A 14493-nucleotide genomic window follows, 5' to 3' on the forward strand; every position below is an offset into this window, starting at 1 on the left:
GCACTAATTTGTTCCGCCCTCCTAAATCTCTTGAAATTGCACTGATATGTTTGTTTAATAAGTATTTTGGTGGTCATTGTAAATATTTTGATAGGAAAGTAACCTTTTCAATGTTCTAAACATGTAAAAAATAGTTTGCAGACAGAAAAGAAAGTTGGGCCAGGCTCTTGGCGAATATTTAAACCGAAGGACTTGTCGCCAGGACCTCTTCGAGTGCGAAAGCAGGCAGCTTAGGTCCTGCAACCGGCTGGACTCGCAGCAGTCAGAGCTGAAACGTCCTTGCCAGCTGATTACGTTACCCTGGCAACCAGCAAGAAGTACAACAAACGAGCTACTTGCGAGATCCGTTTCCACAATCTGTGCAGCAGTGCTGGGACATCCTTGGGACATCCTTGGTCCTTGACGAGCATACAAAGTGCTTGCAAGCAATCCAATTGAAATGGCGTACTCGGTGACGCCACATCGGGCCAACCTGGTGCTGCAGATGCTGCTGCAGGCCAATACCTACGTGTCCATGGTGTGGGCCATGAGCTACATGATCCACATGCTCATACGCGTGAGTCTTCAGTTGAGATTACCCCCTTGGAGATGTGCCAGCTAAACCCGCTTCCTTTCCTGCAGCTGAATTACTTGTGGAACCTGGAGGGCCTGTCCATGCTGGTGGCCTACGTCTTGGCGGTGTCCGCTGAAGCGGTACGCCTGTACGCCGGCTACTCTGTGAACCTGTGCTCTGGCGCCACCGCCATGTGGCTGCTGCTCACAGTGACGCCCTGCATCCTGCTGCCCGCCATGGTCTTCCTGCGCCTCTCAGCTGCCGGACGCAGCTTGTGGCTACGCATCATCACGAACGCCGTGTTCGCGCTGATTGTACTCGAGGTGATCGTGTCCCTGGTGCACTTTGTCATTTGCAAGCCAGGCAGCAGCAAGATGTCGCTGCACCTGGAAGAGGAGGAGCCGCCGGAGGAGGAGTCCGCCAGTGTGGGAACGCCCACGAGCAATGAGCAAAAGCGCCGCGTGCGACGCTCCCCGGAATCGAAGTGAGGAGCTGAGCAGCTGCAGTTTATAAGTAAGGCTCTGAGGTTTACTTGGACATTGGCATAAATAATAAAGTAGGTTAAGCTATTTAAGCTAAGCTAGGCTAGGCTAAGAAACGATGCGAACATCGCCGATCACACCTTCCGTGCATCGTCCAAATTGTGCGCCTTCAGCAGGGCATCGATCGAGTCCAGATGGGCGCGCATCCGCGGCAGAAAGGTGGTTAGCACCTCGATGTTCTCCGCCTGGGCGTCTCCCTGGCCCAGCAGCTGGCTGCGCGTGGGCACCCAGCTGTAGATGATCTGCAAGCGAGGAATGATCGCAATTAGCCGAAACGGGCAACGAATGGAATGGCAGTCGGAGATGCACCCACCTTGATTGTGCTCTGGACAATGAAGCCGTGGTAGGGCTTCAGGGTGCGCTCGTAGGCGTCCTGCAGGTGCTGCTTCAGTGCCTCCTTGGCCTGGGCATCGTTGTAGATGTTCTCGAAGAAGGTGCAAATGAGCTGGAGGCCGCGCTTCAGCCAGAGCAGCGCGTTGGCAGCAAAGTCGTCCACGTTCACATTCAGCACAATCAGATCCTCCAGATACTGGTACTTCAACACATCCGCTCCGTAGGCTTTCGTCAGTTTCTAAACGCGGCAATAAACGGCAATGAAAATGAGTTCTTTCGTAGTTGAGGGAAACCAAGAGCTACATCCCAAGCAATTCCGATCGCGATCTCCGAAAGCTTGGAGCCAGCCCAGCTGAACTTACGTTAATGTTTCCGTTCATGTCGCTGATCACGGGTGTGAATAGTTTGCCGAAGCTTTCTGCAAAATAAAAAAGAAACAGATAGCAGTGAGTGAATTGATTGGCTTTGCTTTGGGTGCGTTGTTATCACCTATGACGGTTACTATCTCCTTGGAGGCGGCGAGGAAGGCCTGTGTCTCCAGCTTATCACTGGCATCGCCGATAGCCGGAAATCCCCGCAGCGCCTTGAACTGAATGCGCGCCGATCCCTCGCTGGCTGCCATCGTGTGCTCCTTTCTGCTCCGCTCTGTTTAGTTCCGTCTCCAAAGCGCTCCCAACGCCGACTGATCGGTAAATCTGCAAACGAAGTTCACCAGTGGCTCAGTTTCGTGCACCAATATCGGCTGTTTATCTTATCGAACGGAGCGGAATAAAAATATATTTCCCTACATTCGTGCGACACTTGAACTCCGCTGCTGCGATAATGGAAACTGGCCTGAGCAAGTGCCGCGCGAGTACGTTCCAATTTGGGAGGGGGAACGGGTTACGAGAGGCGGGCTGCGGGCTACGGGTTGCGGGGGGCCAGAGCTTTAACCCACCTCACAGCTGGCGTCTTGGATCTTAGAGAGCCGCTGAGCGCCACACTGAGCGCTCCACTCAATTCAATCCACTCCACTCCGATCCGATCCGAGCTGGCGCAGCACGAAAACCTGATTCAGCGCAGCTCCGCTGTGCACCATGGGCTGAAACGCACTTGTGCGGCTCAAACTTCGGACTGTTTGAACATATTGGACTTCAAAAAATGTTTAAAAATAACAGAATTCTTTAGTTTGAACAACTAACAATAAAAGTGAAAACAAATCTAGCTGTAATGCTTTTAAATACCATAAATCCTACAGCGGAGCAAACTTAAAATAGTTGAACACCGTTTTTCGAGTTTTCAAACATAGTTTTGAAAAGTTGTAAACCAAATTGTACAGATTGAAACCAAAACTAATGAAGAAAACAATGAGACGAGCATTTAACTATCACGCATTTTCGAATAACAGTAACACCGATCCACTGATAACGCTTATCAATAAATTTATGCCATTCCTATGTTAATCTGGTGTATTTTCTATTTTTTTTTGTTTTGACAGCACTGCGAGAGTCAGACAGTTTGATTTTGTGGAACCAACCAAGGTGAACGTCACCAGGAACTTGGCAATAGAACGAAAGTGACTCACCGATGATGGGTGGCAATTGGGCTTCGGTTTTATCAGGCGATTTGTTTGCGTGGCGGGGGAATCTTTCCACGGCATGTTTATCAACTTAATTGATTGCTGCCTAATTGAATTGCGTTCAAACAAAACGATATCTTAGGTTCTCACTATTCTTGGGCATATTTCTAGGCACATTTGCTAGTTATAAAGCGATTAGTAGGTATTTAAAGATATCATTTTTTGAGAAACTCTGACTTTGAATTCAAGTGTGAGATGAAATGATATAAATATTCCAGGGACTCAGGCAACTCACCTAGTGCTCCTGCTCCGCCACCCGCGCTGCAATCCTAGGAGTCGCAGGACAGCCGCTTGGTATCGCCACTGGTGGTCAGCACGAACACGTAGTGGGTGCACTGCTCCGCGAGCAGATGCCACAGAGAGGCGGGCAGCTGGAAGTGGTGCACGGATGCCTCCTCAAACTCCTCGTAGTGGGCCACCAGGCTGTTCTTGTTGCAGCGCAGCTCGACCAGCCGGATGGGCCTGCTGGACCGAATCTCCCGGGTGTCGCGGTTCAGCTGGATATTGGCCGCTTCAAAGTCGGCGGCAGCCGTCGGCTCCAGTTCCAAGTTCAGCCAGCGATGATGGGCCAGGATCACGGCACAATTGCGCGCAAAATAGAAGCTATCGTGGCGTCTTTGGTTGTGATAGTTGTCCAGCAGTTGGCTGCTGGGCTGCAATTTCAGTTTGGTGATGCGGGCACGGTTGCCTGCGGATGCGGCGGAGGAGGATGATCCGACCTCGGATGAGTTAGTATTGCCACCGGCGCCCCTTCTGGCGTCCACAATTCGCTGCGGCAAATGCTCCGTGGGCTGGTCCACGGTCAACACACGATTCAGATAGTCGAAGCCCTGGCCCATCACACCATCGCTGGTGTGGCCCAGATCGAAGCAGTGGCCCAGTTCGTGGCACACGGCGCCCAAGGTGCTGGCATACACGCCACCATACGTCCTCCGGTAGTTGCTCTCGTCCGGCAGACGGGCGATGTCCACCCGCTGCGCGCTGCGCACACAGTCGCCGATCTCCGCGAAGCTCGTGGGCCAGGCGTAGAAGTGGGCACTACCAAAGAGCGCCAATCCGCCGCCACCGAGCGCAGCGTGTCCCTTGAGATGCCGCCGGATACTGGCGTACGAGGAGTCACCGCTGGCCACCACCGCGTCGCCGTCGTAGCGCGTGCAACCCACAAAGGCGACGAACTTGAGGAGCAACTGGTGTCCCCACTGCGGGCAGGCGATGATTTCGCCGGCGAAATGCTGCCACAGCTCGTCCTCGCTCTTCTCTAGCGCCTGTTTTCGGGTCAATTGGCTGCGGAAGGAGCAGCAATTGCCGTTGAGTGTGAAGGTGCGATTGGGAAAGCCGGCCGCGTGCAGTTTGTGGGCGTAGATGGACTGCACCAGGCGCAGGTTGAGATCTATGAGGGAGTGCACCCTGTGCTGCTGCTCCAGCGGCTTTTCCTCGTCCTGGCAGAGCAGGTAGAGCGGCTGCACCCGGTAGGAGCTGCGGCGGGGCCTGTAACTGAAGCTAATCGTACGGGTGGCCGTGCAGGATCGCAGCTCCAGGAGGCAGGCGCTTTCCTCCTCGCGATCCGCTTCTTCCAAGTCGAAAAGGAGCTTAAACTCGCCGCCGGCCGAGAGCTGGGTGAGCTGCTCCTGGGACAGATGCTGGGGCAGATCGAGGATCGCCTTCAGTTGACGCGCCGTGGAACACTTGGGCACCAGGCGTCCCTTGACCAACAGCAGGCCGTGCTCCAGGCGCTCCGACTCCAGCGGCTGCTCAACCTCGATGCTGTGCACGCGCTTGCAGCCGGCGGTGTCGCTGCTCATTGCCAAATTCTCGCCAGGATTTCCGGTTCCGTTTTTCTGCTCAAATCAAAATCCAGACTCCTAAATCCAATTGGAAAAGCCGAACAAATGCAGAGTGTTGCCATACCGGGAAAATAACCGGTACGATAGGGTACCAAAGCTAGTTGCTGCAAGTCACCAACCGGCATTGTAATCGATAGTATACAGTGTTTTTGATCAATTCAATACACAAAGCCATTTCTTTAGGCTTTTATTGGGTAAAGTCTATTCAATCGCATCGTGTTATGTACGGGTAATTGTTTTGTTACGCGCTCTTCTGGTCTTCCTATCGTTATCGGCTTCTCGATAGCGCTACTTATATCGAAGTACCGCCGGGCCCGATAGAATCAGTCACTTATCGCCACCCAAAATCGATGACAGTTTTTAAATAATTGGTGAAATTATTTGATAATAATAAACTGTAATCAATTAACTCGTCAATCGCAACTCTGGATGCACTTGGCGATGCGGACATGATCGCCGTCGCAGAACCGCCGCTGGAGTTTGTGCCGCGCGGCCGTCAGTCGTCCGCGGAGCATCCGGGTCCACATGACCAGCCATTGGCGCGCCACCAACTGCCCACCACGGAGCACCTGCTGCTGCAGCGCCTCCAGAATGTGAACATCTCGTCGGCCGGCGAGGACTGCCCACCGGGCGGCCAGGAGTCGTGGACGGTCCGGGAGCTGTACGATGACTACGAGGCCTCCGAGGAGCGGGCCGCCCGGCGACGCCAGTTGATCGAGCGGACCAAGCGATGTGGTCCCCAGGCGGCGGCGGCCACCCAGCTCACGTCGCTGCCCCATAGCCTGCTAAATCCGCCGCTGGAGCGGCGCGAGGAGCCCATGTGCGACTATATGGTGAACAACGAGGAGGAGCTGTATGTGCACCGGAACACGGTGGTGTGGACGCAGGGCTTCAACGATGACGATGATGCCGAGAATGGGGTGTACAAGCGTATGTGTTTTACCACCGATACGCCGGTCCGCTTCGCCTGCTTTCTGAATCGAAGTTTTGTGCGCGGACGACTGGCGCAACTGAAGGCGGCTGTCCAGTCGGAGGACGACCAGCTGACCGCCATCTGTGTGATGGATCAGGATGCGCTGCGGGTGTACTGCAACGACGGCGAGGACTTTCTGGCCAATCTGGACTTTCCTGTGTCGCAGCTGTTCCAAACCAAGCATGGCCTGCTGCTGGAGAAGGACTCCAGCAATGCCTTAATATCCCACCTGTCCATTCCGATGCCGCGGCTCTTCTCTATGTCGCATCCGCTGCACGAGGCCTGTCCTGTCGTCCTGAAGACGGCCACAGGCTCCACCGGCTACATGACCGAGCCGGAGTACAGTGTGGTCTACACCACCGAGGAATCGGATTTGGTGCTGCTGTACGATGCCAAGTTATTCAAGCATTTCGTTGCACGCCTGCGTAAGGTCACGCCCGAAGAGGTCAACTATGTGAGCCAGCAAATGGAGCTGGGACAGACGCTACTGGGACCCAGATCGATGGCGGGCAATAGCTTCAATTCCACCAAGCAAACTGGAGGTGAGTTGATTGCAATGGCAGCAAGGGCATTCTAATTATTCACTGTGTTTCATCGCTAGCCACGCCAAAGGCGACGAATGTATCGTTTATGGGCAGGAATAACACCACCACCGGCATGGGCAACCTCTCCAAGTTCGGACTCAGCCAGTCGCAGTCATTCAGCGGAGTTCTCGGCCAGTCCAAGTAGGTTTAAGTCCCTATCATCCAACACTTACATATTGGTCTCCCCTTATTCCCGTTCAGTCGCGCTTCCCTGGGCACTCCATTGAGTCAACTGCAGAGCAGCATTAGCCAGCAGTCCATGTCCGTAAAGGATATGCGCAAGATTACGCACGTGAAGCCGGCAAAGCCCATTGAACCGGAATTGTGTCTGGAGCACATCTGGACGGAGAACACCTACGGAACGTCTGTAATCTCAGAAATATGTGACTTTCAGTACTAAAATTGTTTGTCCCTTAGTCAACGAGAATTCTGCGAGATGGCCACCCGAGCATTTATCCACACGGACTTGGTGGGTCAGACCTTTCTGTGCTACCTGCTGGCCCGCTCCTGCCGCCTTCAGTTGGTGCGCCTCACCGGCTACGGAAGCAGCGAGGTGCAGCTCTCCACACTCGCCTCCACGCTGGCCGCCAAGGATGCAGTGGGTCTCAATAGAATGCACATGATTGCCGTCCTCGATCCGAGTGGCAGCTTGATTCTATACACTGGTACTGTGCTCATTTCCAAGGTGCACATTACACCGTTGTTGGCGCCGACCTCTATTCCCGCACTGCTGGTAACGCCCATGGCTGCTGCGGCACCTCCGTCGGCGCCATCTCTTGTGAAAACACCGGTGGCAGCTGGACCTGCAGGCGGCAACCCGACCGGTAGCAGTTCTTTCGTGGAGGTGCGAAGAAGCAGTCTACTGCCCACAAAAGCTCCGGGGGATGTGGCTGCTTTCGATGAGGAGTTGCACATGCTGTCGCCCATCCAACCGCAGCCGGTGTCCTACACACAGCGGCAGGCACATAACGTCTGCAAATCCCTGAGAGATCCGGCGGGCAATCGATTGACTCTGGTTTATGCCACGGGCAGAATGCTCAGAATAGCGCTGCCTCTTCTAAACGACACACGATTGCTCACCAGATGTGTGGCTACTCTACGGCAGGTTCTAAATCCGACACAGTTCCTGCACTTTGTGATCCGTTGGTACAGTGCCAGGAATCCGCCGGGATCCAGGGATTACTCGATAGAGCAGGAATGGCTGCTATTCCGGTCCACTCTGCTCGCCCTAATGGGTCTGACTGCTGTCCCGGATGTGGATGCGGGCGAGAGCTTCGGCAGATGTGCCACGCCACCGTTGCACACTCAATTCGGAGGCGTTACTGCAACCGGATCGGGTGACGGATCCAATTGCAGTTCCAATTCCACACTGGGCGCTCAGGATGAGCCAAAGAAACGGCGAAAATACAATGACTGCGAGGATTTCACGGACGACGACTGGGAGTTCCTGCTGCTCCAGACGACACTGGCTCCCTGTGGAGCCGATGGCCACAGCTACAGCGTGAACATCAGTGCGCTGCTCTTTCAAATGATACCCGCCATCTTCTTCAGCCTGCATTTACTGTACGAGGATCTCAAACTGGACGCTGTCTTCTATGCAGCGCTTCCATATCTGGCAACGGTAGGTGGATAATTTAATAGATCCCTTGGTGGGTTCCTTACACTATATCCTCCTTGCAGTTCCTTCACCAGCTGGCCATCGATATGCAGCTGGACAGCTATGTGCTACACTACATTCTGGACTTTCCGGAACTCTCGAATCGCACGGGCAAGCTCTCGTTGCTGGGCGCTGAGCACGGAGCAATGATGCTGCACCAGGAACTTCTGAGGGTTCCGGCGCCCAGTGTGTTTGCCCAACTGGAGCACATTATCGTCGGCGAGGAGGAGGTGATGCCTTATAGCTTTTTGGAGTGCGTAAACGAGAGGAGTCGCAATTTACTGCAGCTCGTATCGCTAGTGACTCATGGGCAGGAGCGCCTGAAGCATTGGTGGCAGCTGCTCGAGATCCCCAATGCCGTGCAGGCCAACTATCCACGGCGGGCTAAGCGTAGTATCACGGCGGATGCTCCGCGCAGCCACCAAATGCTGGAGCTGCTCCTGGCCATGCGTTTGACACGGCGCGACATTGAACGATTCCCAGCGGCAGTGCATCTGATCGTAGCGGAGGCTCTGGAGGAGGCACGTCTCTCGCCGCCCATGGGCTGCAGCATGGCCACCTATGAGCTTATCCTGCGACCGGAATTGGCGGCTCACGCACAGCTGCCGTTCCTAGAAACGAGCACTGGGCAACCGCATTGTGGGCGCGTCTACAAGGAAGATTCCCTGTCGGCGAGGTGTCCAGCAAACGGAGGATCCGAAGCTGATATGCCGGACCAATTGCGCCACGACGACATGGATAACATGGACACAAAACTGCTGCGGTTGCGTTTTCCCGATGACATGCGAGTGGAGGAAGTGCGCCGTCTGCTCAACAGCTCAGAACCGGTGGTCATTGAAGTGCAGCAGGCGCCGGGAACCAGTGATCACGAGTTTATTGAGGAGCAGGAGAAGCAATTGTTTGCACTGTGTGCCCGTACAATGACGCTGCCCCTGGGCAGAGGTATGTTCACCCTGAGAACGATGATGCCGCGGCCCAGCGACAGCTTGTCCATGCCCAAATTGTGCCTGGTGGGCAGGGAGCCGCTGAAGGGCACCACCATCGAAATGCAACAGATCGAGTTCCCTGCCAATATGCAAATGTGGCCATCGTTTCACAATGGTGTGGCCACCGGACTGAAGATCTCGCCCCAGGCTCAGGACATAGACTCCAATTGGATTGTCTACAACAAGCCGAAAACGCAGGCGAACAATGCTCTGGAGCACGCCGGTTTCCTCATGGCCTTGGGCTTGAATGGACACCTGAAGACCCTGTCCTTCATGAGTGTCTATAAGTATTTGGTTAAATGCGATGAGATGACCAATGTGGGACTGCTGCTGGGCATTTCTGCTGCGCATCGCGGCTCCATGGATACGAAAACCACAAAGTTGTTGAGTGTTCACTTGGAGGCACTGCTTCCAGCCACCGCCATGGAATTGGATATACCGCAAAGCACACAGGTGGCTGCGCTAATGGGCATTGGTTTGCTCTATCAAGGATCAGCAAAGCGTCACATAGCCGAGGTGCTGCTCCAGGAGATTGGCCGTCCTCCAGGTCCTGAGATGGAGAACAGCGTGGAGCGCGAATCGTACGCAATGACAGCTGGTCTATCCCTCGGATTGGTTACCCTCGGCCAGGGTGAATCGCCGGCGGGACTGAGGGACCTCCAACTTCCGGATACGCTTCACTACTACATGGTGGGTGGAGTAAAACGACCCATTTGCGGCTCGCAGAAGGAGAAATACCGACTGGCTTCGTTCCAAGTTCGCGAAGGCGATACCGTCAACATAGATGTCACCGCTCCGGGTGCTACGCTCGCCCTGGGACTTATGTTCTTCAATTCCGGGAACGCGGCTATTGCCGAATGGATGCAGCCGCCGGATTCCCGCTATCTACTGGACATGGTGCGTCCTGATTTTCTCCTGCTGCGCACCATTGCCAGGGGCTTGATCCTGTGGCAGAATATCCGACCGGACAACGAGTGGTTCCAGGCACAGTTTCCACAAACACTCCGAGTTCACCTGAGACTCCCATCGCGCGAGGATGAACACACCGCCGATGACAATGATGTGGACTACGAGGCCATCACGTGAGTAACTCAAGTTGAATATTAATTAATTAATATCCGATACGACTAAGATGTTCTTGTCTAGGCAAGCGTATTGCAACATCATGGCAGGAGCTGCCTTCTGCATTGGCCTCAAGTACGCGGGCACTGAGGACATGGTGGCCTTTGCCACGCTGCGGGCGGTAATCAAGGAGTTCCTCGGTTTCCCCGGCACGCCGATGGGCGAATGTGCCGGTCGCACCACCGTGGAGAGTTGCCTGATGGTGCTGCTCATCTCGATCTCACTGGTGTTCGCTGGCTCCGGCAACTGCGAAATTCTTCGCATAATTCGGTATCTCAGGTCGCGAGTGGGACCACAGTATCCGCACATAACCTACGGCTCCCACATGGCCATACACATGTCGCTGGGCCTGCTGTTCCTCGGCGCGGGTCGCTTCACCATTGCCAAGACACCGGAGTCGATTGCTGCCCTGGTCTGCGCCTTCTTCCCCAAGTTCCCCATACACAGCAACGACAATAGGTAAGGACTTGGGGTTAGCAGCAAAGTGGTAGCACACTTAAGCCATTGTTATTCTTTTTAGGTACCATCTGCAAGCGCTGAGGCATCTCTATGTACTGGCTGTGGAGCCGCGCCTGTTCCTGCCCCGGGACATTGACACCAATCAGCTGTGTCTGGCCAACATATCCGTGCTGGAGGTGGGTGCCACCGAGTTGCGCCGCCTGCCCATCGCTCCCTGCATCCTGCCGGTGCTGAGCAGCCTACAGCAGGTGGTGGTGGACGACGAGAACTATTGGCCCGTGTGCTTTGAGCGATCGCGCAACTGGCATCAGTTGGAGAAGGCGCTGGAGATGAGCGCACCGATTGATATTAAGAAGCGTACGGGCTGTCTTTCTCACTTGGAGGATCCGGACAGGCTAAAGAGCATGCTGGCCCAGACACTGACGATGGAACAGAGCATCTGTTGGCAGATTGACATGAACGATCTACAGCAGTTTGCCAGCGAACGCATGGTTAAGCAGTTCCTGAGTCGCTGCCTGGCTACCAAGGGCACGGCTTTGAGTTACCCAGAGCTGGTGAAGCGCCACCAGATGATGCTGCTCTTCTACAATGCCGTGGTTAAGGATCGCATGCATTTGCTGCCAGTTTACCTAACGCTATACGATGTAAGTGGATCCATTTTGGCGTAATCTGACCGAAAATTTAATGTTCCTTGATCTTAGCACGTAACCAAGTCCATGCTGAACAACATCGATGTGTGGCAGTTGAAGCTCATCGATGCCTATTTGAGTCGCAGCCAGGAGTCAGAGCATCCGCTCATCTCCGTGGAGCTCATCCAAATGATGCAAGAGCTCTTCAAGCAGGAAATGGAGGACTCGACGCGCGAGTTGTGCCTACCGCTGCGCGAGTTCCTCAGCCGAAAGCGACTGGATCCCAGCTACGTGACCACCGTCAGTGGACCGGACTTGCAGCGAGCTTTCTGCGTGATCAATTACTATAACCTGTTGCCGAACATGTTGAATGGAGTGGACTTGAGCACGGGCACAGTTAACTATATGCGTATTCTATATGAATTCCGCCAACTGAATCTCAGCGCGCACACCATCTTTGGGCTGCTGAAGATCCTTCAATCACTGGCCACCGAGGTGGTGACTCTGGATGAGGCAGCCCTTCTGGCGTACACCATGGGCACCCAATGATCCCCGATGGAAATACTCTTTTACTAGACCAAGAATATTTGTAGTGATATCTACGCCTGATATTCATTGTACATTTATTTCTATGGTTTTCTGTGACGCCATTGATAATCATAACTTTGCATAAAAGTTTGACGCCCAACTCCTGAAATTAAATTGTTATAAAATCAAGTCGGAACTTTTTGGAAATGAAAATGTGTATGCTAGTTTCTTAATGTTTAACGATATGAACTAGCACAAACGTTGTATAAAATATATTTAAAAAGAAATAGCCCATACCGTTTGCAAAAATGAATAAATTCATTTTATTGTAAAATGATTATCCCAACAAGTTTGGGTGCGACTTAGGTGTAGAAAATTCTGGAGTATAATACGCTTGAGATTTGCGGCATACCTTGGTCCCAAATTAAATTTAACCGACATCTCAGCCTTGTCTACATGCTACTACGATGTATAAGTTATCCAAATAACGAATATGTACAAAAAACGATGTGCTATAGCCATGCCATGCTATGCTTTAGTAATGTTAATGTATTGACCCAGCGATCCGCTCCGCTTCGGAGGCGGAGGCTTCACTGATTCGCTTGTCTCCCGAGCACCGTTTGTACAGGTAGATGCCCAGCAGGGGTAGCGGCGTCATCACGGCCACCGATACCGGCACCACCGTGGTGATGTCCGCCTCCGGCGATTCCAGCGTGGTCGTGAGCAGGAAGATCGCGATGCCCGTGTTCTGGATGCCCGTCTCAATGGCGATGGTCAGGGCGTCGGCTGAATTTTGGTGCAGCAGCTTGGCTGCCAGGAAGGCGAAGATGTAGCCCAGACCCGGCAGAGCCATGCCAGCGACGACGATCTGCAAAGGAGCGTTAAAGCTTCAAATAGGTGGATACAGTTTGTACTTAAGCTATAAAGGGATACATATCCTTAAAGTGTCGATTTGTATCAAGAAACTAGTAGACAAGAGAATACAGCTCACCTGCCAGGAGAACAAATGGAAGAGGTAAAAGTTGTTGATGATCGCGAATACGATGATGAACAGGATGATGAAGGCGGAGATGGGCTTGAGCAGGCGCACCAGCACCCTGGCGATTTGGGGCATTCTCTTCTGGACGAGCAGTCCGAGCAGGAGCGGAATGATCAGGCTGCTGCTGTAGGAGGCAATCTTGCCGTAAGGCACCTTTATGCCCGCGCGCTCGAAGATCAGTTGGCCGAGTGTGATGGTCCACAACGGAATGGTGGCGAAGGCGGCCACATTGGAAATGGTGGTCATCAGCACCGACAGGTGTATATTCCCGCCGAGAACGGCGGACCAAGTGTTCGATGCTCCGCCGCTGGGCGAGATGCCAGTGAAGAAGAGACCCAGCTGCATGGCCGGCGCCTGGGGGAAGATGAACACGCCGAGGGCGTAGCTGAGCAGGGGCATGCCCACCACCTGCATAATGAATCCGATCGACGGAGCGGTTGGCCGGGTGATCAGACCCCTCAGCACGTCCAGATTCAGGGCGGCTCCAAAGCTAATGTACAGCAGCGACATCAACAGTATGATGGTGCCTAGGAATATGTCATCCGCCAAATGTTTCGGCCGCTTGATCTTCACGTCCAGCGTGCTGTCGTTGCTCCAATTGGTGGGCAGTTCACTCGTGTTTTGCTGGCCATCGTACAGCTTCACTTGAATCTTGGTCTGTCCCAGAAAATGGGCATTAACCACGATGTCACCCGTCCAGTCGCGTGTTTCCGTGCTGAACACTTCCAGCGATATCGTGGCATTCTCCCCTGGCACACTGGCCAGATTCGTGTCCACACTTTCCAGGCGAAAGTGGTAACGCCCCGGCTGCTGCAGCGTGGACGGTGCCACATTCTCCAGCTTCAGCTGCACCCGATCCCCGCGCTCCATCTGCAACGTGAGCGCAGCTGGACGAAAGTGGGCCGTCCAGCCGTGGGTGGATGCGAATCCCAGTGCCAGGGTAAGCAGGAGGTAGCCCCATGCCCAACCAGGATGTCTGTGCGGTGACATTATTTTCGCCGCCACTTGGGTGATGTAATTTGTAGGCCGGAATGTTTTCGCACGCAACAAGTGCCCCAACTGATATGAGCGTGAAATCTCACTACACAGCGGCTTACAGTTGCAATTGCAGGTGGGAGCGAGATGGCGGCATGATATGACTTGCGGGTGCGAGCGGAATGGCGACGGCCACCAGCTGGTAATCAACGGGATCTGCGAGAGTCGGCCATCTCTTATCTGGAATCCCCTACATTTCAATTGGGATGATGCAGATAACGATAACGATAAGCAAAAGATCGTGAAACTGCATGGACGTAGGTCGAAAATGTAAAGGGGATGCAAGTAAAGGGATTTTATAATAATCTTCTATATATATATTAAATCTAATTAATAAAGTTTTCGCTGTTTAAGCCACTGCAACATTGTTTATAAATAGTTGCAGATAAGATTGAAGCCATGTTCCGCTATAAAATCATATCAGTTTCGCATTATCAGGCCAAATTTGCTTACGTATTTGTGATTTGGAACAAAACTTTTGGTAGATTTGACGGGCCTAGTTTTACTAATCAAATTAATGATTTTGCATTTCTTCCAGATGTCTCAATTCGCCCTTGATCTTAGTTTCTAAAAGAAATCTTAATTTGTTAA

The 14493-nt window shown here is 53.3% G+C and overlaps 5 protein-coding genes across 6 annotated transcripts; 2 read left to right on the top strand and 3 right to left on the bottom strand.

Moving 5' to 3' along the window:
- Positions 1-63: 63 nt before the first annotated feature.
- LOC122625243 (transmembrane protein 17B) lies at positions 64-1170 on the top strand. The gene is made up of 2 exons (XM_043805259.1): positions 64-556; positions 622-1170. Exons 1-2 carry the CDS (start codon positions 440-442, stop codon positions 1039-1041), a joined length of 537 nt encoding a protein of 178 aa, XP_043661194.1. The 5' UTR covers positions 64-439; the 3' UTR covers positions 1042-1170.
- LOC122625241 (glycolipid transfer protein 1) lies at positions 1055-3420 on the bottom strand. Of its 2 annotated transcripts, XM_043805256.1 has the most exons (5): positions 3282-3420; positions 1918-2123; positions 1791-1846; positions 1409-1666; positions 1055-1337 (listed from the first exon to the last, which is right to left on the bottom strand). In XM_043805256.1, the coding sequence occupies exons 2-5, from the start codon at positions 2048-2050 to the stop codon at positions 1170-1172; spliced, it is 615 nt and encodes a 204-aa protein (XP_043661191.1). In that variant the 5' UTR covers positions 2051-2123; positions 3282-3420; the 3' UTR covers positions 1055-1169. The 2 variants fall into 2 exon arrangements, with proteins under 2 accessions (XP_043661191.1, XP_043661192.1); XM_043805257.1 differs by lacking the exon at positions 3282-3420 and having other exon boundaries at positions 1918-2269.
- LOC122625240 lies at positions 3316-5019 on the bottom strand. Its single transcript, XM_043805255.1, has one exon. The coding sequence runs from the start codon at positions 4846-4848 to the stop codon at positions 3316-3318; it is 1533 nt and encodes a 510-aa protein (XP_043661190.1). The 5' UTR covers positions 4849-5019.
- A 212-nt stretch (positions 5020-5231) lies between these two features.
- On the top strand, positions 5232-11998 carry LOC122623449 (anaphase-promoting complex subunit 1). Its single transcript, XM_043802610.1, has 8 exons — positions 5232-6405; positions 6465-6588; positions 6649-6810; positions 6865-8068; positions 8128-10172; positions 10237-10671; positions 10733-11315; positions 11373-11998. Exons 1-8 carry the CDS (start codon positions 5340-5342, stop codon positions 11847-11849), a joined length of 6096 nt encoding a protein of 2031 aa, XP_043658545.1. The 5' UTR covers positions 5232-5339; the 3' UTR covers positions 11850-11998.
- Positions 11999-12127: 129 nt separating this feature from the next.
- On the bottom strand, positions 12128-13992 carry LOC122623450 (P3 protein). Its single transcript, XM_043802611.1, has 2 exons — positions 12820-13992; positions 12128-12696 (listed from the first exon to the last, which is right to left on the bottom strand). Exons 1-2 carry the CDS (start codon positions 13855-13857, stop codon positions 12373-12375), a joined length of 1362 nt encoding a protein of 453 aa, XP_043658546.1. The 5' UTR covers positions 13858-13992; the 3' UTR covers positions 12128-12372.
- Positions 13993-14493: the final 501 nt, after the last annotated feature.

The sequence above is a fragment of the Drosophila teissieri genome, chromosome X (genome assembly GCF_016746235.2).
Source record: "Drosophila teissieri strain GT53w chromosome X, Prin_Dtei_1.1, whole genome shotgun sequence".
NCBI classification, from domain to species: domain Eukaryota; kingdom Metazoa; phylum Arthropoda; class Insecta; order Diptera; family Drosophilidae; genus Drosophila; species Drosophila teissieri.